At 49.8% G+C, this 27,297-nt stretch overlaps 1 protein-coding gene across 7 annotated transcripts; it reads right to left on the bottom strand.

Moving 5' to 3' along the window:
* Positions 1-369: 369 nt before the first annotated feature.
* Positions 370-27,297, bottom strand: Arap3 (ArfGAP with RhoGAP domain, ankyrin repeat and PH domain 3). Of its 7 annotated transcripts, none has more exons than XM_075968813.1 (33): positions 27,238-27,297; positions 24,479-25,013; positions 24,312-24,373; positions 24,103-24,214; positions 19,350-19,547; positions 19,145-19,214; positions 18,808-18,928; positions 18,527-18,711; positions 18,337-18,443; positions 17,673-17,872; positions 17,475-17,560; positions 17,157-17,339; positions 16,868-17,003; positions 16,145-16,261; positions 15,582-15,729; positions 15,381-15,483; positions 13,322-13,541; positions 12,634-12,697; positions 12,260-12,423; positions 9,128-9,340; positions 8,401-8,506; positions 7,586-7,733; positions 7,233-7,301; positions 6,060-6,134; positions 5,861-5,975; positions 3,702-3,830; positions 3,488-3,621; positions 3,171-3,253; positions 3,043-3,078; positions 2,344-2,407; positions 2,095-2,232; positions 1,838-1,876; positions 370-1,397 (listed from the first exon to the last, which is right to left on the bottom strand). In XM_075968813.1, the coding sequence occupies exons 2-33, from the start codon at positions 24,994-24,996 to the stop codon at positions 915-917; spliced, it is 4,626 nt and encodes a 1,541-aa protein (XP_075824928.1). In that variant the 5' UTR covers positions 24,997-25,013; positions 27,238-27,297; the 3' UTR covers positions 370-914. The 7 variants fall into 7 exon arrangements, with proteins under 7 accessions (XP_075824928.1, XP_075824931.1, XP_075824927.1 ...); XM_075968816.1 differs by lacking the exon at positions 27,238-27,297 and adding an exon at positions 26,709-26,792 and having other exon boundaries at positions 19,350-19,544; XM_075968812.1 differs by lacking the exon at positions 27,238-27,297 and adding an exon at positions 26,709-26,772.

Raw genomic sequence — 27,297 nt, 5'->3', positions numbered from 1 at the left:
GGTCCCATCCACATCACTCAAGTTCTCGCTTAGATTCTTTGAAATGCCAAACTCACCTGTGTGTATTTTCTTTTTTTATTTTGGGTTTTTAAGACAGAGTTTCTCTGTAGCTTTGGAGCCTGTCATGGAACTTGCTCTGTAGGAGCTCACAGAGATCCACCTGCCTCTGCCTCTAGTGCTAGGATTCAAGGCGTGTGCCACCACCGCCCAGCCTGTGTGTATTTTGTTTCCTTTCTTCAGGCTCCACGTAAGAGCAAAAACCCTGTTTGTTCTGTTTATATTGTATTTGGCACCAATTTAATGCTCAGTATTTATTTGTTGAATGAATGAATGAATGAATGAATGAATGAATGAATGTAGATGAAAAATGACCTTCTTGGTTCCAAAGTTTATTAATAGAGACCCATTCTTTTTTGGTTCCCCTTTGCCCTAGCTCCCAACTTCAACCAGTCACCCCACTCTAGGGCCTGAGGGTTTCCAGTACATGGAAAGTGAATAAGATAGATTTGGACCTCATGCATATCTCTAGCTTCCAAATGTATGCTTTTCTTTAATGCAGTACAACGGTCCTTATTCCCCACACCTCTCACTGAAGCACTGTATCAAATATATAAAACAGGAGCTGCTCTTATTAAGGGAAAGTATTAGGGCTTATTGCTCAGAAGCATAATTTGCTGTTTGCTCCTCTTTTATTTTAGTGACTTCATAGTACAAATAAAGGGGCTGAGCCCAGAAAGGGGCCATGATCATCCTTGAGACACAGTCTCAGGTCTCAGTCCAGTGCTCCTTCCATGGTACCATACTGGATTCCAGAGTCATCCATCAGGGGCAGAAGAAGCCCCGCGTGGTGTCTGCCATGGTGAGCGCCTAGCTTCTCCTCTGGTTACCTACCTCCTCAGCTGCTGGCCCTAGGGTCATGTGAGGGGCTGGCTGGAGGGTGGGTTGGTAGTGCAGGGAGTTTGGGTGGGTAAACTGGGTGCCTGTGTTGGAAGGCTAGTCAGGCTGGGGGTTTGGGGACTGATGGGCTGAGAAGGACTTTCTGGACATGTAGCAGGCTCTCCCTTCCTCAGGATGAGGTTGTTAAGCTCCTGAAGCAGCTGTTCCTCCAGGGATCCCCGTGCCTGAGGACTGGTCTTTGAATGGGGGCCTGGAGAAGAGTCAGGCATCCTCTCCTCCTGGCCCAACATGTTTGCTTTGGAGAGGGGGGTTTGATCAAAGGACCTGTGGCTGGCAAGGGGCGACTCTGCCTTGGCTGTCCACTCCCATGTGGAAGAGAAGGCGGTCGTGTCCTTGGTAAGCTCAGGGAAAGCCCCGACCTCCTCATATACTGGCTCTTCATACACAGGCTCCTCCAGCTCATCTTGTTCCTCCACAGACCCCTGGGGTGACTTCATTGGCTGTATGGGAATAGGACAGCCGAGGATGGGCACAGTGTTAGAGTTACGGTATTATTAATCCTTGATCAAGTTCTTCCTTGAGTCAGACACTACAAAATACTTGACATATATGACGTCACAACAACCCCATGCAAGTGGGTCAAACTGCAAGACAGTGACATGCAGAGGGGTTAAGTTGCCCTGAATCACATAGTAAGGAAATAGTAGTTGGTGAGGCTTGAATCCAGATCTATCTGGCTCCAGAATGCGTTTGCTTAAACCCCCTTTCTTCTGTTTCTCAGATTTGTAGTTACTTTCTCCTTCCCTTATCATATCACCCCTCACTGTCTTCCTCTGTTACTGACAGCCTGCCTCAGAACAGACACGTAGTGCACCAGGGCATAGGCAGCGTGGAACACACACAGGGATAGACACAAAGCCAGAGCAAGCACAATACTCACAAAGAACATGGATAAGGTCCTCCGGTTGTGTAGCCGCCGCTGGACACAGGTGGAGCGGGGAAGAGGGGAGGGAGAGACAGAGACAAAGTAAGACAACAGGAGACGGAGGCAGGAAGTGAGGGCACAAAGAATGTGGACAGGAGGGTCGTGGCGAGTGGGTGGGCATCTGGCACGCAGGCACGCTGTCTCCTCCTGCAGCATGACAAAGGTAATGGCAGGGATCGGCTGTTTAGGACATGCTGGGGGTAGGGGCTCACCAGGGTCTGGTTGGCAGAGAGAAGACTGGCTCCACTGTCATCTCCTCGGATGGGCAGCAAGGGCATAGTGCCAAACTTCTGACGAGCAAGGTCAGAGGAGGAACGACGACGTAAAACCACCGACTGCTGGTCATCGTGCTGAGGAGACAGTGAGGTGTTGGCACTAGTGGACCTGGGAGGCACTGGGGGGGTATGGCTGGTCCCCAAAGGTACCAGAAGCCCAGCCTTCAGTCTCTTCCTTCTCCTCACCTGAGCTTTAAGAATGCTTGTGGTCCAGTCCCACATCTCATCCTCATCAGTGCAGGACAGACAGCTGCGGATGAACAGAGGGAATCAGGAAGCAGAAAGAGTCCTAGCACTAAGCATGAAGGAATGGAGAAGGGGACAGTAGAGGAAAGAGGACAGGGAAGGGCTGGGGAGAGATCTCAGTTCGTATAACGTGTTTGCCATGCAAGTATAGGGACTAGATTTGGATTCCCAGCACCATGTCAAAAAGGAGCAGTTAGAGAGAGGGCTCAGTGGTTAAGAGCTCCTGTTGCTCCTCCAGAGGACCTGGGTTCAACTCGAAGCACCCGTGTGGTAGCTCATAACCACCTGTAACCCTAGTTTCAGGGGTCTGATCTCTGGGGACCACAGACATGCACATGGTACACAGATATAAATTCAGGCAAAATGACCCATACACATAAATCTTCTTGATTAAAAAGAAAAACTGGTGCTGGGATGGTGGCTAGTGCCTATCATCCCAGAGCTGGGGAGGTGGAGACAGGCAGCTCTCTGAGGCTCCCAGCCTAGCCTAACTGGCAAGCCCCAGGTCCTCGTGAATGACACCTGAAGTTTACCTCTGATCTCCGCACACATGAACACATACACGCAGGCACACGCATGCACACAGACAGGAAGCAGGGCGGAGCCAGAGAAGAAGCTAGCAAGTTAGGAGGTACTCACAGGTGTACCTTATCCAGTATCAAAGTGAAGCCCCACCTGAAAGGCAAAGGGATCAGTGAAAGAATAACCAAAAGGCAGGGAGATAATGACAGGAAAGCTCTAAGTCAGGGCTAGGGAGGAGCACTCACGGTGTTGGAGGTTTTAACTTCTTGCGGATTCCCAGGTAGACCTTGGCACCTTCCAGAGACCACTCCCGTTCTGGTTTAGAACTCTGAGAACATGAACAGAGGCGTTAAGATCGAGAGGTACAAGAACACGGTGGTTAGGAAGATCAATAAGCCATGGGTGCAGTGGAACATGCGATCGTGGAGTCAGAAAGGGCAACATTAGGGAAGCAATGAGATTGGCGAGGATATGAGCTATGGAGCCAGGGGCTGGTACCGTTACAGCCCCTGCTGCCTGACTGGCCACCCAACATTACACCCCTCTCGCCCTGCGGTGTCACCTTCTTCTCCTTGAGCAGCAGCAGGCAGCGGCCACGCAACAAAAAGAACCTCTCCTGGAAGCGGCTTCCCAGCAAGCGAGGTGGCTCCTCACGACACCGTAGCAGGCCCACCCGTGGGCTCTCCCGCCGGACTCCTGGGCACAGAAGAGCAATGCCGGGTGGAGGCTACTGGGAGAGAGGTCTGAGGAATGCTGGGCTGGGGGAGGAGGCTCACCTGTGAAAAGGCAGCCAGCGTGTGCCATGGAGACTTTTCTCAGGAGCAGAGAGGCTGAGCAGGGCTCTGGAAGCTGGCACCATTGCAGGGCCTGCTCTAGGACCTTTTCTTTGGGGTGCAGTGGCCTCTCTGAAGGGAAATGTTGACCGAGGCAGGTAGTAATCAGAAAAGCTAGCCAAAGACTGGAGCCCCCACCTCATCTCCTCCACCTATCTAATCACAGACATTTATTTTAACCCTGATGCTATGCCAGATATGCTGTCCCTGGGATACAGTGGGGAGATCCATACATATGGCCCGCTTTCTTGAAGCTACAGCCTAATGAAGGAGCCAACAGTAAACGGGTAATCGAGCAAAATAGAGACCAGCAATAATTTAAAAAAAAAGGATCTATTTTTAATTTGTGTGTGTGTGTGTGTGTGTGTGTGTGTGTGTGTGTGTGTGTGTGTTTTCCTGGAAGCTAGAGTTACAGGCAGTTGTAAGCTACCCAGTGTAGGTACTTGGAACAAACTTCTGGTCCTCTGTGGCACTTTCAATCACTGAACCATTTCTCCAGCCCCCAATAATCACTTTTAAATAAATAATATTTAAGAGACACATAGAGAACAAAGGGACAAAGGGAAAAGCGGGTGAGCAGTGAGGTAGGCTAGGCAGGCAAGGCCTGTTAGAAGTTGCATTTGTAGACAAGGCTCACCAACCTATTAAAAGATTAAGCAAAGTAAACTACATAAGATCATGGATGATATTTTCATTTATTTGTTTGATTTGGGTTTGGGACGTTTCTTTGCTTTGAAATAATGTCTCACTATGTAGCCCTGTCTGGCCTGGAAGCCAGAACAGACTGTCCTCCACATGTCCCTGCCTCCCTACTACTAGGGTTACAGGTGTGCACCACCACAGCTTCAGGTCAGATCTTATAGGAGCAAACATAAGAACAAATGCCATGTGTCAAGAAAGTCTTCTCGGAGGAACTAAACAGTCAGTGTGGCCTGAATAGGGATACACGGGACTCGGTGGTGCACACCTGCCTTCCATCCTCAAACACCTATGTGCAGTCCTCAGCACGGTGGAGAGAGGGTACCATGCTCTGGCAAAGAGACAGAGGAGATAGAGGATGGCTGATGTGGGATGGTCTCTTAGAAATAACCAGCAGCCATGCATTCAAGGGTTCGCAGGCCATAAGGACTTTGAGTTTTATCACAAATTCATTAGGAACCCATCAGAAGGTTTTAACCATAGGAATCATGTGATCTGGTTTATACTTGAAATGTTCATTTGACTACTCTTCAGAAAACAGATTGTAGAGAGGCAAAAGCGGAACATTGTCTAGCCCTCCCCAGTCTAGAGCCATGCAGTTCAGTGGTTCCTATTGGGAGACAGACAGATAATGGTGACTCTGACTAGGGAGGTGGAAACAATAGAGATGGAGAAAAATGAATGCAATCACCAGGACTAATTAATTGCTGTATTGAGTATGAAGATGAAGAGGGGTGGGCATAGAACTCTTAGACTTCTGGACCTGAGAGCTGAGTGAACTGTGGTACTATTTGCTGAAAAAGAAAAGCCAGAGAACAGTTTGGGCTTTATATTGAGGAGGGGCCTAGCAAGGGAGGAAATGACAGTACTGAAATGCCTGTGGGAATGGCAGTGTCACTAAGCAACTGCATATGTAAGTCTATAGTACAGAGGAGAGATCTGAACCGGAGATAAAAATGTGGGCTGTCAGCCAGGCATGCTAGGGTATACCTGTCATCCCAGCACTTGGTAGAAAGAAGCAGGAGAATTTCCATAAGATCATGGCCAACTTCATCTACATAGTGAGTTTCCAGCTCACTGAAATTAATTTGAGTGTCAGTTAATGGTATTTAAAGCCATGGGGAAGAATGTAAGTAGAAAAGAAAAAAAAATGGCCCAGTATTGACTTCTGGCTCTTCTAACACTTCAATCAGGGCAAACAAGGAAAAGGAGCCTCCTTTGAGATAGAGGGGAAACCTTTGCTGAAGCTAAGAGAAGACTGAGAAAAGGAATCCATCCACTACGGGAGCACCTTCTCATGTGGATGAGTTGACTTAGTAAAATGGCCATGACATCTGGCAACAGGGAAGTAACTGATGACCTTGGTCATGTGTCCACACACACAAATGTGTGATCGTGCTCACCAAGCTCTCCGTGCTCAAGAATTTCAAATGTCACCCACAAGTCTGTCCCTGATGTTGTCCCTCGCATCTCCAGCACCTGGTTAGTCAGCTCCTCAGCAGTCAGTGTTGGGGACACCTAACATACCCACAAAAGAAACCATGTTGATTATACCATTGCGCCCGCCCTTCTCCCCTTCCCCTCCAGTCCCTAAAGACTGACCTTTAGGGTGACACAATTGTCCGGGAGCTGCTGTTCTATATAAACTTCCATGATGAGATCTCCAGCCTGGGACAACTGAGGGGAGATAGAGGAGGACACAGAGGTTACAAAAATACAGGATGAAAGAATGCTTCCTTTGTAGCTCCTCCAACAAAGGTCTCCTTCCAGCCCTCACTCCCAGCATGCCTTGGGCCTTGACTTGAGCTCCAGACCTGGGAGACTGCAGGTTTGGCCTCATGTGGTGCCACCTCAGACAGTGAGATGCAATGGCTTCAAGAAGAGGTTTGCAGTCAAGACTGCTTATGTCCCTTCTCTGCCACTCACCCACTATGACCTCGAAGAAGTGACTCAAGAGCCTCAATTCTTTATTTGAAAAAAAAAAAAATGAGACTACCTACTTAATGGAGTTTGTGGTGCTAAAATGAGATTAGAGATTCCTGGAACATAGGATGTCCTCAACAGTACTTGTTATTGTATTTTAAACAATATTCTTCCTGCCCCACCCCATATCCCCCAAGGACTCATGCTGGCCTTGAACTCCGAGACAGGTTTCATGTAGATCCAGCCTGACACTGCTAGTTAAGTAGCTGAGGATGACCTTAAACTTTTGATCTTCCTGCTTCTACCTTCTAAGTGCTGGGATTGCAGCCATGTGCCACCACCATGCTTGGTTTTGTGTGTGGTGCTGTGTGGATCCAATTGAGGTATTCATGCATGCTAGGCAAGTATATAATCTGAGCTGCATTCCCTTCCCTGACCTGCAGAGGTCTCTGTGGCTGAACTCTTGATCCTCCTACCTCCTTGTACAACCCAAGTGCTAGGATTACTAAACTTGGCTTTCCTGAGATCTCCTGCACTTAGAAGTAGGGTACTGGGGATGTATTTCAGTGAGAGACTGCTTGCCTAGGCTCTGTGAGGCCCTTGTTTTAGTACTCAGTACCACAGAGAAAGTGAAATACTGAAGAATCCTCACGGTAGACTAGAAGACCAAATACACTACCCAAAGCAGTTCGTTCTGGGGATTCCCCATCTACCAAAGAGCCAAGAGTCAATGTGCAGGAAGACAGGCTGAAAGGAAGCTTTGCAGGCAGAAGGCTCGGTTCCTGTGGTGATGTCGTCCTTCCTGCCCCACTGAGCAGTCTAAGTGGGGCAGTCTAAGGCAGGGCAAGTTACCTGCACATCCTTCCAGGTGGTGATGAGACTGACCTCCAAGTCGATCTGAGCTGCCTGGTCAGAGTCAATCTGCAAAAGGGCCAAAAGTTATTTCCAGGGCTGCTAGGAAAGGAGGGAAGCGGGGCACATATCAAGGTCAAAGGGGAATTGGAGAAGAAGGTCAGAGACCTGAAGAGCCAAGAATTAATGATGAGAGGACGTTGGGGGTTGAATTAGTGGGAGAAGGAAGCCCAGGACTCTGGGAGGGGGGTGCTAATCCAGGGGTAGGTGAGGGCTTTTGGGATGAGGGTCCAGACGCTGAGTCCACAGGGGTGAGGTGGAGGGGTTGTACGGCAGGGTTAGGAAAGCCTTACGTCAAAGACAGAGATGTAGCCGTCGATGAGCTCCTGCAGTACCCGCACCTCATGCTCCCCCCGCCCATCCGTCTGGAACACACTAGGTGCAAACAGGAGGGCCAGGTTTCGCGTGCACATCTGGTTTAGAGCCGCACACTTCTGCACCCTGCAGAGAGAGAGAGAGAGAGAGAGAGAGAGAGAGAGAGAGAGAGAGAGAATATCTGGGTCCTGAGTCCAGTCCATGCTCACCACTTCACCAACACATTAGTTAATTGGGCAGGCACTTATTACCCCTCTACTGTATGCTAGGGTCTAGGCTAAGTCAGTGAACAAGACAGCATTGACCTCAAGGAGCTTTGACGATCTCAGGAACCTAGTTAAGGTACAGGTGGTCATTACTAGAGCAAGTATCACAGTTTTTATGTAAAGGGCGAGAATAAACATTTCAGGCCTTAAGACCACATACTCTCTGTTGTACCTTCTCAGCTCAGCTGCCACCTTGCTTCCCACCATGATGATAATGGACTAAACCTCTGAAACTGCAAGCAAGCCACCACAATTAAGTGTTTTCCTTTATAAGAGTTGCTGCGGTCATGGTGCCTTTTCACAGCCATAGAAACCCTGACTTAGACACCAACCTAAAGTCACATTGCTAGAATGGAAGACCTGATTAAAACCTAAGTCTCTGTAGTCCCTAAATCCATTCTCTGAACCTTGAGCTGCCACCCTCACGTAACAGCTATTCGTGAAATTGACGAACGAATGAGATCGTGGCATCGGTTTAAAGTGTGAAGGATCAGGAAAGGAAGTTGAGAAGGCCGGACCATACTGACCGATAGAGATGCCCAATGAGGGTAGCCAGTGTTCGGCGGTTGACTCGAGGCAGGCAGCCAATCACTTCCTTGTATTTCTCCAGGCGCTGATTCTTCTGAGGAAGCTCTAGGGATAAAGAAGAGGAGAGCTGGAGAGGAACCAGGAAGAGGATGGAGGCTGAGAGCAGAGACTTTCTGAGAAACAAACCCAGCATGGATCTCTCTCTCTCTCTCTGCCTCCTTCTTTACTGTGACATTTTCTGTCAACTTGACACAAAGCTAGAGTCACCAGGGAGGAGCGAGCCTCGGCTGACAAGTTGTCTCCATCAGACTGGCCTGTGGGCATGTCTGTGGGAGCATTTTCTTGATTAATGATTGATGCAGGAGGGCCAAGTGCACTATGGGTAGTGCCATGCATGGACAGGTGTAAGAAAAAAGGCTGAGCAAGCCATCGGGAGCAAGCCAGTAAGCAGTTTTCTGCCGTGATTCCCGCTTGACTTTCTGCCGTAGCTTTTCTCAGAGATGGATCGTGATGTGGAAATGTTAAGACAAATAAATCCTTTCCTCCCCATGTTGCTTTTCATCATGATGTTCATCACATTAGTAGAAAGCATACTAGGACTTGCCCCAAGCCAAGATCAGCCAGGGTGGGGAATGTTGAGGAGGGGGTTCATGCACCAGTTCCACACGAGAGCTTTGTGGATGCTGACAGAAGAAAATGGAGATCCCAGTGGAGTCTCAGAAGTACCTGCAGCCTCCCTCCAACGAGGCAGCAACCTAGCACAGGTCACGGGGTCATCAAGCTCTCGAAAGAAGCGTTTGAGCGTATCAGTAACGTCTTCTACAAAGTGTTCCCGTGGTCTGAGCTTCACTGACCGGGCGTCCCGCCTAAATTCAGCCAAGAGTTTCAGGCTGCGGGCCCGAGCACCTCCTTTCCGATAGACACCTTCCAGCCGAAGCCCTGAAAACAACCAATAGCCCCTGTTCAATATTGTGTGAAGACAGAGCACCCACCCAGCAGCCCCTTGATGATCAACCCCATGCTATGTGGCTGCTTGGTCTCAGCTACTTGCTAGACCAGTCTTGGTTCTCAACTCCCTGCTGGAAAGTCCTTTCTTATTTTTTTTCTTTTTTTTATTTGTATTTATTATGTATACAATATTCTGCCTGTGTGTATGCCTACAGGCCAGAAGAGGGCACCAGACCTCATTACAGATGGTTGTGAGCCACCATGTGGTTGCCGGGAATTGAACTCAGGACCTTTGGAAGAGCAGGCAATGCTCTTAACCGCTGAGCCATCTCTCCAGTCCCCGAAAGTCCTTTCTTGACCTCACCAGCATGCTGGCATAACCATCAGGCTGTAGCTCCCACTTTTATTTTTATGAAATACTCTCTGAAATCACAATATGGTTGACTACATTGTCCACATCCTCTAAAACTGCGCATTCACCTGATCAACAAAATTTATCTGTAACCCTAACATCAGTAAGTCATTGTTTAGTATCCATGGGGGATTGGATTCAGCGGTCCTCCCATAAATGACCAACTCTATGGATGCTTAAGTTTCTTATATGAAGTGGTGCATTTGCACGTAACTATAGTGATATTTCATTTGTGATTAAACATGTGTTCCACCACTGCCTGGTCAGTAAGGCTGACCAGTCAGTGTGACTGTTTTATTCTCTGATCTTCAGGCAAGCTTTATTTATTAAAATACAAATGAAGGGGCTGGAGAGATGGCTCAGTGGTTTAGAGCATTGCCTGTTCTTCCAAAGGTCCTGAGTTCAATTCCCGGCAACCACATGGTGGCTCACGACCATCTGTAATGAGATCTGGTGCCTGCAGACATACACACAGACAGAATATTGTATACATAATAATAAATAAATAAATATTTAAAAAAATAAAATACAAATGAAATATCACTACACAGAGATGTAAATCATCTCTGGATTGCTTATAATACCTAATATGATGTAAAGAATGACCAATATATATAGTCACTACAACTGTTTCCAAATTTCTGTGTTTAGTTGGCTGAGTATACAGATATAGAAACTGTGGCTACAGAGAGCCTGTGCACTTCTGGTTAACTTGTAACATAGACAGAGTAAAGAAAAGGTCAGCTCTTTCTCCCACACACATGCTCCTAGCTAAGGTCTCAGGTTATTAATAAATATCCTTTTTTTTTCTTTTTGAGGAACTAGGGATGGAAACCAGGGCCTCACACATACAAGGCAAATACTCTGCCACTGAGCTGTGGCCCCAGCCACATCCCTTTTATGAAATATTTAGTCATGTGTTCCTTTTCTTTCTGCTGGTGATTTTGCTGGTGAAAACGCCCTTTCAAGAGTATGTAGATTGTTGCATGAGGTAGTGTTGCATGAGGACCCTGTGATGTGGTTTACAGAAAACATTAAATAAGTTTTATTCAGGTCTGTTTGTGCTGATGTTGAGCTTGAACTGAGTGTCACTGAATCAACCATATATATTAAATAAACTGCCTTTACACAACAAAACATGCCAAACAAGTTTGTTTGTTTGTTGTTTTTGTTTGTTTTTTTGTGAACTGGTTGGTAAAAACCTTGTGACCAGAAGTTCCGAGAACTCTCATCCTGCCTCTCCCCTGGGACTGATAGTCAGTATTCAAGTAATTAAGTGTTTGCAGTGGCTTTGTAGAACATAACTCCGGCAAATAACAAGAGCTGATGATGTTTGTTTTCTTAATACCCATCTTTCCCAGTAGCCTGTGAGCCTCGCAGGGCCTTCCCTGTTCCCCCAGCCTCCTCGCCGACAGCCCTGTGGTAGCACCTGAACCAACAGCTGTCAAATGAGTACTGCCATGCAGAGACCTTGGAGGGGAAGGTGTGTCCATCTCGGGCCTTCCTTTGAGGCCTCAGACTGAATACTAGGGAAGCTAAAAAGGGAGCGAGGAGCTGGTGAGTGTAAGATCACTGGATGAGGTTACCGCCAAAGTGGGGAGAATGTCATTAGCCACTATCTATCCACTGCCCATGACTGTAAATACAACTCTTTGTATGGTCATAAAGGTGTCTTTCTTTTTTCCTTCAATACTAGGATTAAACACAGAGTTTCTGGGTTCTTATCCATGCCAGGATAAGAACCTTATCCATAATCAATACCTTCAGCCCTTTTTGTATTTTGAGATGAGCTCCCACTAAGTTGCTTATGCTGCCCTTGAACTTGTTTCATAACCTAATGCCTTGAACTTGGACTCCTTCTACCTCAAATTACTGAATAGTTGTAGTAGGCCCAGTTGTCTCCTTTGTTTCCTTGGCTGGTTTTGATGCTGGGGATAGAACCCAGATTCTGTAACCACCTTGGTATCCTAAGAATTTTTCTTTTTCAATATTCAGCCTCCTAAAAAATGTTTATACAGGATGTAGATTCATTAGGCCAGACTCCACAAAGACCAAGAATCCTGGACATTCTCTCTTCCATAGAGCTATTCTGTTCAGACCTTCGGGGATCTTGTCCTGCCCAGTTTAGCCCTTGCCTCATAGACGCCTCCTCTCAGTCCACCATCTCTCTGAATCCTCACATTTCTTGTGTCCCTCTCGCCCTCTGTACCAGTGTCACCTCTGAGCAGGGACAGCCTGCTGGGCCCTGTACTCTTGGTTTGACAAACACCATCTCATTGTCACACTAGACTGGAATATGGGGACTGATGGTTCCATTTAATAGATGAGGGAACTAAGGCTCAGAGAGTCACATGGCCAGCTGGCCTTGCGTTCCAGGTAACACACACACACACACACACACACACACACACGCACGCAGGCACGCGCACACACACGCACGCACACCGGCCTTCTCCAACCCCTCCCCACTGGCTCATTGTCAGTCGGCACCCACTCACCATGCTGTGTGACGAAACTGATGCAAGCGTCTACAATGATCGGGATGTCACCCCGGCTCATCTGCTGCTCCTGCAGCCCTGTGCCACCCCCTCCAGCTGCACTCCCAATAGCTGTGTTCCACGCTGCAAAGTCTAGCCGGCCTTCACCCTGCAAATACAGGGTCCTGAGACCCGAGAAACCTGAGTTAGAGCCTGCTCCAGAGATCAGACAGAAGTTGAGGAACACAAGGAGCCGACTTCTCAGAGCTACCAGCAGGGGGCAACCACACCAAGCCTAGATAGTTCCCTAAACAGGGGAAGCAACTTTGAGGAAGCAGGAAGGAAGGGGTGGGAGGAAGCTGGGTTCAAAGGATCACAGATAAGTAGAACATTACCTTCCTGTCTCTACCAGGACCAAGTGCTCCTTTTTGTCTGGAGTTTCAGCTGCAGAGACCACACCTAAAGAAGAATCCTTGAACATTATCATCATAATGAAGACTCATAGGTATGTAGGTGCCAGGTTAGCAGCCTTACAAACAATGCTCCACGGGTAAACTACACACTAGTACACCCATGTGATATACGAGTGCTCAGAGGTTAAATAATTTGCTAAAAGGGTCAAAGCTGAGTTAAGACTCAGGTCTGTTGTTCCCAGAGTCCTACTGCATTATTCTAGCATGTTCCTCTTCCAGAAGGCAACAGTGAAGACACACACATAGTCCCTCATCCTGGTCCCCAACCAGCAAATAATATTTATTGAGTACTTACAAGTTGCTTCCTGCCAGGTTCTGTGATAAAAGTGTTTAAGTATTTCCTTATTTGAACCTCATTCTAGTCCTTGGAGAAAGGTCTTATGTTGTCCATTTTAAGATTAAAAACCCAAGGCATGGAAAAGTTGAGTAACTCCTCCAAGGACACAAGCTTGGAACTCATGGGAATGGGGTCCAAAGCTAGGTAGTCTGACTTCAGACCCTAGATCTGCTATTACATTCTGTTCTTTCCCATAAGAATTCCCAAATAAAAAAGGTTCCGTCTCGCTGTTGCCCATGGCCACCCTCTAGCCCTCTCCACACCCCTGCTCACTGATCTCCTGTAGACGCCGTAAATGCACCATGTCCTCAGGGGCTGGAGGACCAGGGCCTGGCGCTGGACACAGGAAGAGGTGGTCACCACGAAGGAGGCCGAACCCTGACAGCCAGAGACCAGGAGCCGGGCCTGCGTGGGAGGGGGACCGTAGCGACAGGCGTCCCATCCGCAGCAACCCAGCACCCAGCAGCTGGTGACAGCTGAGCGGGGAGAACCACTGTGGAGGTAGAAGTGGACACGGGTGGGAAGGGAAAGAAGGGAAAAGACAGGGGTCCAGGGAGAGGAACAGACAGGGAAGAAACTCATTCAGTTTGCTCCAGCATACGGGAGACCTTGTGTGGCTGTCTCCCCCCCCCCTTCTTTTTTTTTCAGTTTTTGAGACAGTGTTCCTCTTCGTAACCCTGGCTGTCCTGCAACTTGCTCTGTAGACCAGGCTAGCCTGAACTCACAGAGATCTGCCTGCCTCTGCCTCCTTAGTGCTGGGATTAAAGGCATGCGCCACCACCGCCCGGCCTGGTTTTGTTTTTTAAGAGCTCCAATCTGTCACTGATACTTTTCATCAAAAACAGTAAAAATTAACTGCTAGAAAATTAAAATGAAGAAGCAAAGACGGGCTGGAGAGATGGCTCAGTGGTTTATAACACTTGTTTACTCTTGCAGAAGACTGAGTTTCGATTCCTAGCACCCACATGGTGGCTCACAGCCATCCTCAACTCCAGCTCCAGGGGATCTGATGCCCTATACTGACCTCTGTGGGCACAGTGCATGCACACTGTATACATACATAATACAGGTCAAACATTCATACACACACACACACACACACGTACACACACATACAGGCCACACATTCATATAATATACATATGTATATATAAACGTAAAAAATACTAAAAAAAAGAAAGAAAAAAGAACAAATTCTTAACTTGTATAGATTCAACAAATAAAATCATTCTGACAAACTGTTATGAAAGATTCAAAATGCTTCCTCTCGAGCTCTGTGCATACCCTATCATGGATAGAACAAACAGTCAGGAGACCACAGCAGGGTAAACAGGGTGTCAGTTGCGGCAGAGATGATACAGGGAGGCCAGAGGTATGGCTCCTGACCTCTGGACATGGGAGGTTGCTAATGACATTCAGGGGAGCAGCTTTGGAGAGTCTAGGCAGAGGAAGGCAGCCACAAGGGGTTAAGGAGGAACAGCGGGCTGCACACAGCTTTCTGAGAAGTTGTCAGGAGGAAAGGAAGGTACCAGGGTGAAAAGTTGAAGGTGAACAGAACTCGGGGGAAAAGCCGTTTTAGGATGGGAGCGATTGTCGTCATCATCAGCGTCACCACCACCGTTCTTTCAACGCCCACAGAGAGAGGGCTTACTGTGTGTGGGCTTCACATGTCACTTAACCCTCATCCCTAGGGGTGAACCTTTACACCCACCCTACAGACATGGAAGAGCTCCTGGGGCTAAGCTGTAGGACTCAGATCTCAGGGTGTCTGGCTCTGAGCCTAAACTTTTTACTTCCAGGAAAGGAGGCTCAAATACAGAGACCGACTTGTCGAGGTATGGAGAAAGTAAGATTTATTAAAGTACTTATAGCTGGCCATGATGGCGCGTGCCTAGTATCCCAGTGCTCGGGAGGCAGAAGCAGGAGGATTGCTTAAAGTCTAAGGCCAGTCCTACATAGCAAGACCCTGTTTCATTGAAGGGGGAAAATAAGGAGCTTTTGCCTGTTGGAAAACGAGAGGACAGGAAGATGGCAGCAAGAATAACAGGCTAAAATTCCTTGAATCTTAGTGCCCTGCCTCCTAGCTCTGTGACCTTAACCGAATGAATTCCTAACCTCTAAGACTGTGTTTCCTTTCATAAAATAGATCATCAAAAATACCTCTAAAGATTGTTATAAAAATTAAATGAGACATTGAGTGAGTACTTCTTAAAACACAGGGACAGGCACAGAATAAGTACTCAGCCAACTTTGCCTGTTAGAAGAGAATAGGGTGGGAGTGGGTGGAGATGGGGACACTGTGAGCTGCTGGAGAGGGGTCTTTTCTCCTCACCTTGCCCACTGCAGTGATCCAGGCCTCCAGACTGTCTGCTCCGTCTGTGGCAAAATGCTGGATTCTTCCCCCAGTGAGGATGAGTTCGAAGGAAAATGGAAACCTGAAGGATAGATGATGTCAGGAATTGAATAGCAGGGGGTAATGAGGGCACTGACAGGTTGGGTACTGGTAAGAGCGGGATGGAGAGGGGAGTGTCACCTGTCAAGGTCACCTGGATCAGCAGGTGGGGGGCTTACACCCAGGCATACAACATCCTGGGGCTGGAGAAGGCTGAGAGGTTCAGGGCTGCTCTCTGATACAAACATTTCCAGGGCAGCTCCCAGCACACACCACAAGCGGGGCGGAGCTAAGTGGAAGAGAGATAGAGGAGCTGTCACCAGCCCCGTGTCACAGTCCCTGTTCCCACATACTTATTTTACGTCAAGCCTTCTTCCTATGGCTGATACTACGAAATCTTCACAGTCATTCTGGCAAGTGGGTTTGTATTTAAACATTTGCCCTGCAGATGGGAAAACTGAGGCTTGCCGTTGTGCAGCATGCCTGAGTCACACAAGGAGGAGGGAACAGAGTGGACATTTGACCCAGAGAGTCTGACGTCAGAGCAGAATCTCTTGACTGTCATCTAGTGCTGTGACCTGACCGACCTCCAGCATCCTAGTCCACTCCAGGGCACTTTCCTATCCCAGCTCTGTCCTTCCATCTCTCTGCAACACATTAGCCCTAACCTGTCTCCTCCCATCCCCTGGCTCCCGCTTGCTCACCATCCCGGCCCCTGCGGAGGGGTGGGGCTCCAGCCTTGTTGCTGACGGGACCGCAGTATAGGAAGCCTCTGTAAGAAGCGGGCACTACCACTTCGTTGTATACTCCAGGGGAGGAGTCTGCCAGGGGAAGAAGGGATCAGGTGAGGACAGTGCAGGGATGGCAGGACTTCCATTGGAAAATGCATCCAGTGGGACCAGACCATGGGACCCAGTTCCACCAACAGCATGAAGTGCAGCCCAGTGGGACTGAGTCCCTCACTACCCAGAGTGCCACAGGAGGAAAGGACAGAGACAGGCCTCTAGCCTAGTGTTCGCCTACTTCTCTCCCCACCAGCCACCCAACCAGGCAGGCAGTTCTAGGTGGGCACACCAGAGCACGGCCATCTTTAAGTGTCCTGACCTATCCAGTCTGATAAGTGGAGGCCAAAAATCATTAAACCAGCTACTTATTCCAGCAATAAGAACATCCCCAGGAAGCTGAGACCTGCCTGGCAGGTTGATACTGTCAAGATGGTAGGGTACTAACACCTGGGCACATTCTGTTCTAGGCAGTGACCTCAGGGTCTTATCGCTCATCCCTTGACCTCGGGAAGTCTGAGAGCTTAGGAAACTGCCAAGCCTGCCATTGCGATAGATAGGAGAATGAGGTAATGGGCCCCTCCTGAAAGAAACGAGTCACAGGTTGGGTGTGGGAACTCCTAGGGAGTTACTTGAGAGGATGACCTGATGGTAGAAGACTAAGCAAGCTGCCATTGAGGACTGAAGGGGACCAGGGCTCCTCTCCCTCGGTGGCTTCTACGCAGAGGAGCTGGGTCATGTTCTTTAACAGGTTGGGTCCCACCATAGCTGCACAGAGTGCCTACAGGGAAGGAAGGATCTCTCTCAGCCTCCTCCACAACCCAAGAGCTCCTCCAGTTTATCACCAAAAGCAGCCATTACCAACCACCCAGGTCTAGGCATTCCAATACAGACTGCACCCCATCCCCCATGTACACCGACCTGTCCCTCCTACCTGTAGAAGCTGGCTATGATCTGGATGCTGAGGATGGGGCTTCCGGAAGAGACCCAGCTTGTACTTGCGGGAGATAAACTCTCCCCGAGGGCCAGGGGCTGAATCTGGATGCAGCCCTTCACCTGGGGGTAGTGCCCCTGCCCAGAAGCTGTTGGCACGATCATTTCCCAGGACAATGAACAACTGCAGAATGACAAGAGGCCAAGATGAGTGACCAGAACTCAAAAGTCTCCCAACAGCCTCATCCCCAAGCTGGACCCCAAGTCTGCTTTTGGATGCTCCCTCTCCATTCCCCACCGCTTCCCTCAGACCCCTCACCTGCACTATCTCATTGCTCCAGACACTCGTGTCCAGCTTCAGGCTCTGCACCTTGGAGATCCCAGAGCCCAGGGCCCGGTGCTGGCCTGAAAGTATGGGAAAGCCGTGTGTCAGAGTGCTCTGAGTCCCGCCCAGCATCCCCCAGCCAGCAGTCCCTCTCCTCCCCCTCCCCGTTTGTGCCTCAGGTTCACCTCTCACCTGCACACTGCTTGCAGATGACCACCCCCAGGTTGACGGCAGCCCAATCCGGGCGGGAGGCCCCACAGTCTGCACAGTGTCGGTTTGCCCGGTTTGACCAGACCTTCTCAGCCACCTCGTAGTCAGACAGGGTCTCGGTTACTGCTTCTTGCAGAGCGGCCGCCCAGCTCTGTCGAGCCCCCCCAGACTCGGCTGTGAAGCTGAGGGGTGGACAGCCAGTCCATGGGCATGGACCTCCCGCCACATCCTATCCCAATGGCCATTCCTACAGGAGCTACTAGAGGCCACTTCTAGGTCAGAACTATTATTCTTACTTAATTTCTGTCAGGGTCTCATCTATCCCAGGTTGGCCTCAAACTTTTTATATGATTGAAGATGACTCTGATCTTCTGAACCTCTGCCTCTGAGGACTGGGATCAGAAGCAGGTAGTACCATGCCTGATTTATGTCATGCTGGGGATTGAACTTGGGGTTCTGTGCATGCTAGACAAGCAACTGGAACAACTGAGCTATCCCATCTTCCTTTCCTGACATCCTGACCTTGTTCACTGAACTCGTCATCTCTACCCATTGATAACCCCTGGAGGAGGCTTCCAGCCCTCTGCACCTTTGTGATCTCCCTTGAGAAGACCCTAGCCTCGCCTTCCACCAGTCTGGGCCCCACCTGAAGCAACGATGGGGTGTGAGCAGATCAAAGCTTCGACTCTTGGTCTCTCGGACACTGCAGCCTTGCAGTTGAATGAAGCAGATCCCAATGCCCAGAGAGAAGGCCTAGCGGGGTCAGGGGTGCACAACACTGTTAGAGTCCAGAACGGGCAAGCCAGGCTCATCAGCTCCTGCCCAGCTCTCTTTACCTGTTCACTCTTGTACAACGCCAACTCTCCAGGGATCAAGGCAGCAAACACCTTGGCCTTGTGTCCACGCAACTCCAACATGCCGGTGCGGAGGGGTCGTGGTGGGTGAGGGGGACGGGGGTGGCCCAGGAGGCGCTGTTCCTTCAGGCAGGATTGCAGTGTAGAGCACCATAAGTCACGTTGCGCTGGTGGGCCGTGGGGACAGAGAAGCAGGTCAGTGGGATGTGCGTTAGTTAACCTAGCCTCCCTCCTGCCCTAACCCAGTGGGCTCGGACCCTCACCCTCACTCTCTGTGCGGAACACAAACACTCTCTGGCCGGTAATGACCTGGAATTTGTTGTCCTTGCTGCTTCGGGTCATCTCAATGGCAGTCAGAGGGATCACACCTTTGGGGAAGGGATCCTACAGAGAAAGCCCAGGAATCCAGGGGGACAAGAACTGAGCTCCGTGCACCGAACTCATGAACTTAGCATTCAATGCCACATGGTTACAGCTGCTGAGCCAGCTCCCTCAGATGCTGACAGTGAGCAGCTGCGGCCTTAGGTTTCCCATCCTTCTAGTCCTCAGCCTCCCTGTCTTTCCCTCTCTGGTATCCATGTAGCAGCGCCAGCCCCCTACCTTGTCACTGCCGAAGTACGTCAGACTCCTTCCATTGAACTGCACAAAACGTCTCTGGAACACATAATTTCTGAAGAAGGAAGAGGCCCAGATCACTTAGGTGTTTGGGAATGCGTACTGTGGGCGATCACTCGGCCTAGAACCTGTCTGTACCCTACCTATCTCTAATCCCTTCTCCTCTCCCTTCCCTTCCAAGCAGCCCTACCCCTGAGGTGAGAGTTTGTCCAGCCAGCCACTGAGCAGCGGCATGGGACGATCTGCGGTGGAGGAGAAGCTGGCATAGGGTGAAATGAGGTCCTCACTGGTCTCTTCTGCATCATGGGTGGGTACTGAAAGGATGGTGTCCCCGGGTAGCTCGAGGCTGGCATAGCCAGCATCTTCCCGTGTCTCCGGATCCTGCCTGCTGAGCATTATGGGTACAAGAGGAACACAAGTCAAACTAGGTGCCCTTGACAATCTCTTGGTAAGTTCCCCACCCCTACCCATAAGCACCCATCGTATGTCTGGCAGGTGCGAGATCTACTTTGTAAAGAAATGGGGTAAAGAAACTAGCAACCCAAAGTGTTGTCATGAAGCTTCATCCTGTGTGTTTTTGGAGGTTTTACTGGGAAATGTCAGTCTCTCTCCTCTGGAAGTAGGAAAGATGTGCAAATGCCATCCTAACATGGTCCTTCATAGCTCATCAACATACATACACACACACACACACACACACACACACACACACACACAGCATATTACTATTGCTATTGTTTCTCCAAGATGTTCTTGGCTTTCTTCCCCCGACTTAGCTCCCAAAGATTCTCACTGGCATGAAGCAAATCACCCAAATGGCCACCTGCTCTCATTCTTGTCCTCCCTCCCACAGTCCCTTCTCTCAGAGTCACCAGTGCTCTTTGAAAAATGCAAATGAGATCACTGCATTCCTCTACATGAAACTTCAATAATGCCCCATTCATAGTTAGGATAAACGCAGATTTCTATGCATGAGCTACATACAAGAACTTGCAAAATGAAGTCCCATGACTTCATCTTATTCCACCTTGCCCTTGCTTGCTATGTCCAGCCACTCTCTCTCCATTCTCCAGGGTCTTTGCACATTTTGCCTGAAACGCATTTGCTATGCTTCTCTCATCCTCCAGGTCTTTGCCTATGGCATCTTCTTACAAAGGACAGATTTCTGTACTAATCCAATGGTTCTCAGCCTTGGCAGTACAAAACCTGGGAAACTTTAACAAATATTAGTCCGTGGAAATTTTTATCTCTGGGAGTTGGGCTCGGACACCTGTAGTTTTAAACATTCCCAGGCTGTGGTACAACCAAGATTGAGAACCACTACTCTACCCTGTTTGCTTCCTATTGCACTGAGAAACTGAAGCAATCAGACAAGAGTCCCACAGACTCACAGCGCCACGTCAATCCAATTTCACGCACATACTCTGCCTACCTCCTGTGACTGTAATAAACACCCGTCTAACGCCAGGCTCTTCCCCCATGCACTTGATTTCACAACTCTCACCTACACAAAGACATCACTGCGGATTTTCCCACCTTCCTCTCCACCAAATTGTCCTTATCCACTTACAGTCACATACAACCTTCCATATAAAAACTGTTTGCTTCGAGGGGCTGGAGAGATGGCTCAGAGGTTAAGAGCACGGACTGCTCTTCGGGAGGTCCTGAGTTCAATTCCCAGCAACCACATGGTGGCTCACAACCACCTGTACTGAGATCTGGTGCCCTCTTCTGGCTTGCAGGCATACATGGAGGCTGAACACTGTGTACATAATAAATAAATCTTAAGAAAAATCAAAACAAAACTGTTTGCTTCACTTCACTCCTGCCATTAATGGTCATTCTAAATCTTTGTTCTTTATAGAGAAGTACAGCAATATAGTCTGTATTTTCTAACCCTTTCGATTTATTTTATTTTTCCTTTTTTTCTTTTATTTCTTTTTTTTTTTTTTAAGTTTCTCTGTGAGTAGCCCTGGCTGTCCTGGAACTCACTCTGTAGACCAGGCTGGCCTCAAACTCAGAGATCTGCCTCCTAGTGCTGGAATTAAAGGTGTGCACGACCACCTACCGGTTTCCCTCTATTCTTTCTTAAATGCACTAATCGGGCTCTCACCCCTTCCACTCCTTGTCAGAGTCCCCAGTGACCTACATGATTCCAGAGGTCCATTCTCCGTCCAGACTTATTAAGCATCAACCCACTCAGCAGCAGGACACAGCTGACCTCTCCCTCCTCCTTACGTCCTTCCTTTGGCTTCGATGACATCATCTTCCTTCTCTGACTATTTAGTTGAGTCTATTTAATGACTCTCTTCCCCAAACCTCTGGATGCAGGAGGGCATTGAGGCTCTGGACTGGGTCTCTTCTCCCTCCACACTCCCTCTAAATGTCGACAGTTTCCATATTGAAATCTCTGGCTCAGATAGCCCACCCAAATGGTAGGTAGATATGGTAGTGGTTTTATTTGTCATTGGCTCCTGGATTTACTAAACACCTCACATTTCATGTCTGAAGCAGAGTTCCAGGTCTGTCTCCCCCCTCTTTCTTGAAGCAGTCTTCCTGTCTCAGACCACACTCCATGAACTCTTACGTGCTCAGAACAGCGTTATCCAATAGAAATCAACAAGGACTATATATGTAATTTAGCAACTTAAAGAAAAAAATATTGGCATTGGAAAGATGGCTCAGTTTAGTCAAGAGGACTGGCTGTTCTCACAGAAGACCCAGGTTTGATCTCCAGCACCCAAATGATGGCTCACAACCACCCATAAAACCAGTTTCAGGGAATCCAACACCCTTTTCTGGTCACTGAGAGCAACAGGCATGTAAGCGGCATATAAATATACACGCAGCCAAAACGCTCATACACATAAAATAATTTTTAAAATGTTTAAAAAATAGGTTTTTTTAGTAGTCCCTATTTTATATAACCCAGTATGTCCCAAATGTAATATTTTAGTATGCAATTAATGTAAACATCACTAAGATGGTTCAGTGGATAAAGTTCTTGGTACATGAACATGACAACATGAATTTAAATCCCCAGCACACATGAAAAGCCAGGCACCGTACTGAATTTCTGCAGCCCAGCAATGAGGAGCAGAGGCGGGTGGGTCGCTAGCAATCAATTGCTGGCCAACCTAGCCTCTGAACTCCAGGTTCAGTGAGAGACCCATCTCAAAAAAAGAAAAAAAAAGGGTAAAAAATACATAGACAGCTGATATGATCCTCTGGCCTCCACACACGGATGCACGGGCACGGGCACCTGTGCACACATATATGTACACATATGTACACACCCCTCACACACTAAACAATTACTAAGATATTTCTTTCTATATACGTTGCATTCATCTAGTGCACTTTTTTGGCAGTAAGTTCTGGCAGACGTTTGACGTTCCCAGCTCTTCTGGGTGCAGACCAGCATGTTTCACAGGCTCGGCAATCACATGTGGTTAGTGGTTACCAAAGAGGACAGCAGAGGCTCACGATGAGGCCCCCATAGCTAATGCCTGGCTGCTATCTTCCTCTCACGCACCAACGCAGTGTGACACTTTACCCTCAAAATGCAGCCACTTCTCATCAGCTCTGCTCCCACCACTGCACGCTGAGATGGCTCGCCCAGATCACTGCCCCCAAGGAAACACTCTTAACAGCCTCCGCCACTTCTGCCGCCACGTCGTTCCCAGCAAAGCAAATAGAGCGTCCTGCCACGATCTAAGTCAGAACTCTCTGGTGGCTTCCCATGCCACTAAATGTAAGAGTGACCACCAGTGTAGGTCCTACCCCTGGGGCCCCTTTCCTTCTGCCATCTCCCCTTCTCAGTCACACCCACCTAACCCAGCCACACCACTGCCTTCCCATTGCACCAGCATCTCCCCAGGTTGTATTCCCACCATTCCCTCTGCCTTCAGAACTTTCCATAGCCAGTTCTTCAGTTCAGGTCCTTCAACTTTTTACTCAAATGTTATCCTCTATTCCCCTCTTCCCCCTCCCTTTCTCCTCCCTCTCCGTTGTATACCTGTGCCCCACCTCCGTGTGTGTGTGTGTGTGTGTGTGTGTGTGTGTGTGTGTGTGTAGACAGAGGACAGCATTTGAATACAATCCTCAGCACAGAGGATATTTTTTAATCGTCCAACAACTCAGTGAAAAGCTACAAACCTTTCTAACTCCCCATCCCCCAGCTCTCTAAACCTCTTCTACTACATTGTATAAAAAAGTAACATTTGCTAGGTGGTTGTGGTGCAAGCTTTCAATCCCAGCACTTAGGAGACAGAGACAGGTGGCTGTCCAAGTTTGAGGCCAGCCTGGTCTGAGGGTGAGTCTTGAAATGCAAACACACAAAACCATTTATTAACTATCTTCCTGTAAGAAGATGACTGAGCTCCTGGGAGCACTTACTGGTCTTCTAGGGAACCTGCGTTCAATTCCCAGTACACAGGGTGGCTCGGAGCTATCTATAACTCCATTCTCAGGGGATCTAACACTCTTTTCTGGCCTCCAAGGGCACGAGACATGCACATACTACACAGATATATATGCAGGCAAAACACCCATACACATTAAATAAAAATACACCTTCACAAAGAAAAAGACTTTTTTGAAAAAGGGATTCTGCATATACTGACTTCCCTAAGTGTCTTTATCTGGCATGTAGCAGTGTTCAGTGTTTGGTATTTGCTGAATGAGAGCAGTACTTTTGAATTTTAATTATGTATCATTTGCTTACATACTTCTTTTGTGGTCTGTCTGCCCCATTGCGTCACAAGCTGCCTGGGAGCAAAAATGAGTCAGTTGTATATGCCCTCCATCTTTAGTGCTTGCTTGCCACCAAGGGAATGCTCAATGCGCATTTGATGCGTAACTGGACACACGGCCACCATTGCTAACTCAACTGCTCCTTAAGCTTCCTTCATTCCCCCACCACTGTCCCTCTGAGAACTCACCTGTGTTCAGCCCTGTCCTGACAGACACCTCTGCCATCTCTCTTGTCAGGGGCTCCTGGGACCCCCACAGGCTGGACACCGTAGTACAGGCAACCAGGATCCATGATGTGCACTGCCAGGGTGAGGAGAGAGGCAGTGAAAGGGGAGAGGGAGTCAGGTGAGTGTCCGAGATGCAGGTGGGCACAGTTCCTCTCTAGCAACCTGCCTACCTGTGCCTATTGTGGGCCTGAAGGCAGGGGTTGGGGCAGTGGCCTGGGAACTGTCTGGAGTCCTGGAAAGAAATTCTGTTGATTATTAAGGGGAAAGGACAGCCCTCATGCCCCGTTGATCTCTTCCTCTTCTCAGGATCAAATTCCCAGGTAGCAAACCAACTCACTTGTCCTGAGCTGCCTGGGCCCCTCCTCTTAACTCCAGACCGAAGTAGATGGCATTGGGCATCATCTCCATGGTATTCGGGACGGAAGGCTGCTCAGAGGAGGAAGGATGGACAGGGGAGGACCTCTGGCTGCGCCCTGAGTCCCTGGATACTTCTGGATCCCGGAGGGTTGGGCTCAGTCCAGGCCTCTGGGCAGTGGCAGGGCCACTGAGCCCAAACACTGTCCTGGGCTTGGGCACAGGCTTGGGGGGTTGGTCATCAGGGGCTGAGCTGGGAGATGGCTCCATGGTACTATCCTCCTGGCAATCCAGGGAACCCTCAGAGCCGGCCTGCAACAGGCGCAGGATGCGTTTCCGGTGTCCGGTAGCACTGATGCCCAAATGCCTCAGCTCCTCGTGGCCCAGGCGTTGGGCTGCACCAGCTGTAGCTAGGCCATGCCGCCGGAAAGTGTCTGCATACTGCTCCAGATGCACCGCAGCCAGCCACACAGCGATGTCCAGGTCCTGAGGGGCAGCCATGGGCTCTCAGGCCATTGCTGGGGGGAGGCGCAGGGTGAAGGGAGGGCTCAGGCTGAGATCCCCCTCCCTACCCCATCTGAGGCCTGGATGGGGAGTACCAGCCTCCAGTCTTCTTTCAAAGAGGAATGCCCAAAGGCTGTGATCTGGGGACAGAGCCATCCCAGGAGGTAAGAACAGACTAGACTGAGGCCCGTTCTCGCAGCAAGGGGTGCTGGTGTAGGTCCCCAAGTGTCTGCCTCTGTGCTCTGTTCCTGCTTTCTGTGCACTCAGCTGAGTAAGCACAGAACAAGATGCTGGAGTGTGCTACAGGGCAGGGCCGGGTGAGGAGGCTGAGAAGCAGAGGCCACTGAGCTGGCCAGATCCAGCTGTGGAGTAAGACAGGAGAGGGGCAGGCCACAGAGGGAGAAGGAGAAATAGCCTCACTCACACTAGTTTCCAGAGTTGAGGTTCAGGGTGGACATCCTAATCCTGGTCATTCCCAGTTCCTCCTCCCCTTCCACCTATTGTTTCTCCTCAGACTTCCTTCCTGTCCTTCTAGCCTGGCCACCCCCACATCCTGCCTGCTGTGGTCAGGCTACCCAGAAGGCCCCTACTAATCCCAGTGTGTGGGGTCCTGGCCTGCGCAGAGGCCACCTAGGAACAGAGATGGGTGGAGAACCTGGCTGTACAAATGAGTGACCAAAGGGGAGAGGCAGTCTTAGTCCTAGGTGTTCTTTGTTCCCCACGCATGTACATGCATGTATACATGCACACGCGCATGCGCGCACACACACAGAAAGAGGGAGAGACTTAGCTGTGGTGTGGAAACACACACACATAGACTCAGCAGTGTGAAAACACAACACAGAGACTCAGCTATATGAAGACACGCGCATACACAGACTCAGCAGTGTGAAAACACACACAGAGACACCCAAACTCTAACTCAGCAATGCGAACTCCCCTGCCCCCCATCCAAACCTTCCTTTTCTGAGCCTGCCTTTTCCCTACCCTAGCCCTGCCCCATTGGGCCAGCATACCCCTAATCCTGCTCCATAACCTGGATCCATCTCAAATTCATTTCTCCCCCGTCCTGTTCTTGTCCTGGCTCCACTTCCACTTCCATCTCTCAAAATTTACCTTTGTCTCTCTCCTCTGGATTTGCTCTGTAGTATACAGTTTGTCAGGCTTCGATATTCTAACCAAGTGGTAAGTTCTATCTGTAGCTCTGGCCACTTCTGACCCTTGCCTGGCCTCTGCTGTTTGCCTTTATTACCGCGGCTCCCATCCCTGATGCTCTCCTACTGGGTTCTAGCCCAGGGCTCCCTTTCCATCTCAGGGCCAGTTCTGGCCTCTCTACGCTTAGCTCCCATTCCCAAGGCCCGTCTGGGGATTGCGGTGTTAAGCCTCGGACCCGGAGTCAGATTCCCCTCTCTTGGTGGGTGACTCAGTCTGGGCTCAAGGGCATTTAGCCACTGTCTGGGAGCCAGGAGGTGCTTGAGAGCTGGAGGCGGCAGGTGCGGGCGTGTCCCCGTGGGGCACAGCGGACTTTGAGGAAGGCAAAGAGGGAGGGGGGCAGAGGCCCCGCAACAAGGAGGGGCGGGTCGCAGCAGGGAGGAAGGAGAGGAGGAGAAGGGAGCCGACACTGAGGGGCCCTGGGAGCCCACAGAGTTCCCGGAGGAGGTGATGGGGTGGAGTCAGAGAAGCTGGGCCCGAGGGATCGGGGTCCTCACCTCGCTGTGGCCTCCGTCAGCTCCCGGGTGCCCGCCGCGCTGTCCGAGACCGGGGGTCCGGCTGCGCCAGCACCGCCTCCCCACAGCCCTCCCCCGACAGCCCAGCCCGGCCCCGCCCCGAAGGCTCGAGGGCTAGCGGCTCCTTGTGCAAGCAAGCGCCCGCCTTCAGGTGGTTTGGGCCCCTTACCCAACCGCCTTGCTTATCAGGGGTCTGCGCTCTGCTTTCTCCCAGAACAAAAAGTAGGGACTCAGAAACTTCTGGGAAAGGGACTAAGAACGAGAGCCAGGTCAGAGATAGGGGTAGAGAGTAGAAATAGAGGGAGAAAGAGCATTGCAGAGGACCTTTGTGGGGGAGAAGGTGTGGGGCCTGAAAGCTTCTGGCCCCTCTCCCGCACCCAGCACGGTGAACTGGACTCAGGCACCCCGTTAAATGGGGGATGAGAGCAGAATGGGCAATGCCTTTGGAACTGAGGACCACTCCCTCTGCTGGGACCTCCCTCGGTGTTGAAGCCCAGCAGAGGAGGCTCACCGGCTTCTGTTGCCCCAAGCGCCCAGCCTAGGTTTCTTTTCCTGGGTCTTCCAAATCGAG

Source organism: Microtus pennsylvanicus, chromosome 4 (genome assembly GCF_037038515.1).
Source record: "Microtus pennsylvanicus isolate mMicPen1 chromosome 4, mMicPen1.hap1, whole genome shotgun sequence".
In the NCBI taxonomy this organism is placed as follows: Eukaryota; Metazoa; Chordata; class Mammalia; order Rodentia; family Cricetidae; genus Microtus; species Microtus pennsylvanicus.
The sequence above is the reverse complement of the archived record's forward strand: the minus strand, read 5'-3'. Positions and strand labels throughout refer to the sequence as shown.

What these genes read in the sequence shown, in the direction of transcription:
- Arap3 (XM_075968813.1), bottom strand. Translation starts at nt 24,996, where the DNA reads ATGGCTGCCCCTCAGGACCTGGACATCGCTGTGTGGCTGGCTGCGGTG. An exon ending in GATCCAGGTGACCTTGACAG is followed by an intron (nt 15,484 to 15,581) that starts GTGACACTCCCC and finishes TCTATCCTTCAG; the next exon opens with GTTTCCATTTTCCTTCGAAC. An exon ending in CAAGCATTCTTAAAGCTCAG is followed by an intron (nt 2,233 to 2,343) that starts GTGAGGAGAAGG and finishes CTGTCTCCTCAG; the next exon opens with CACGATGACCAGCAGTCGGT.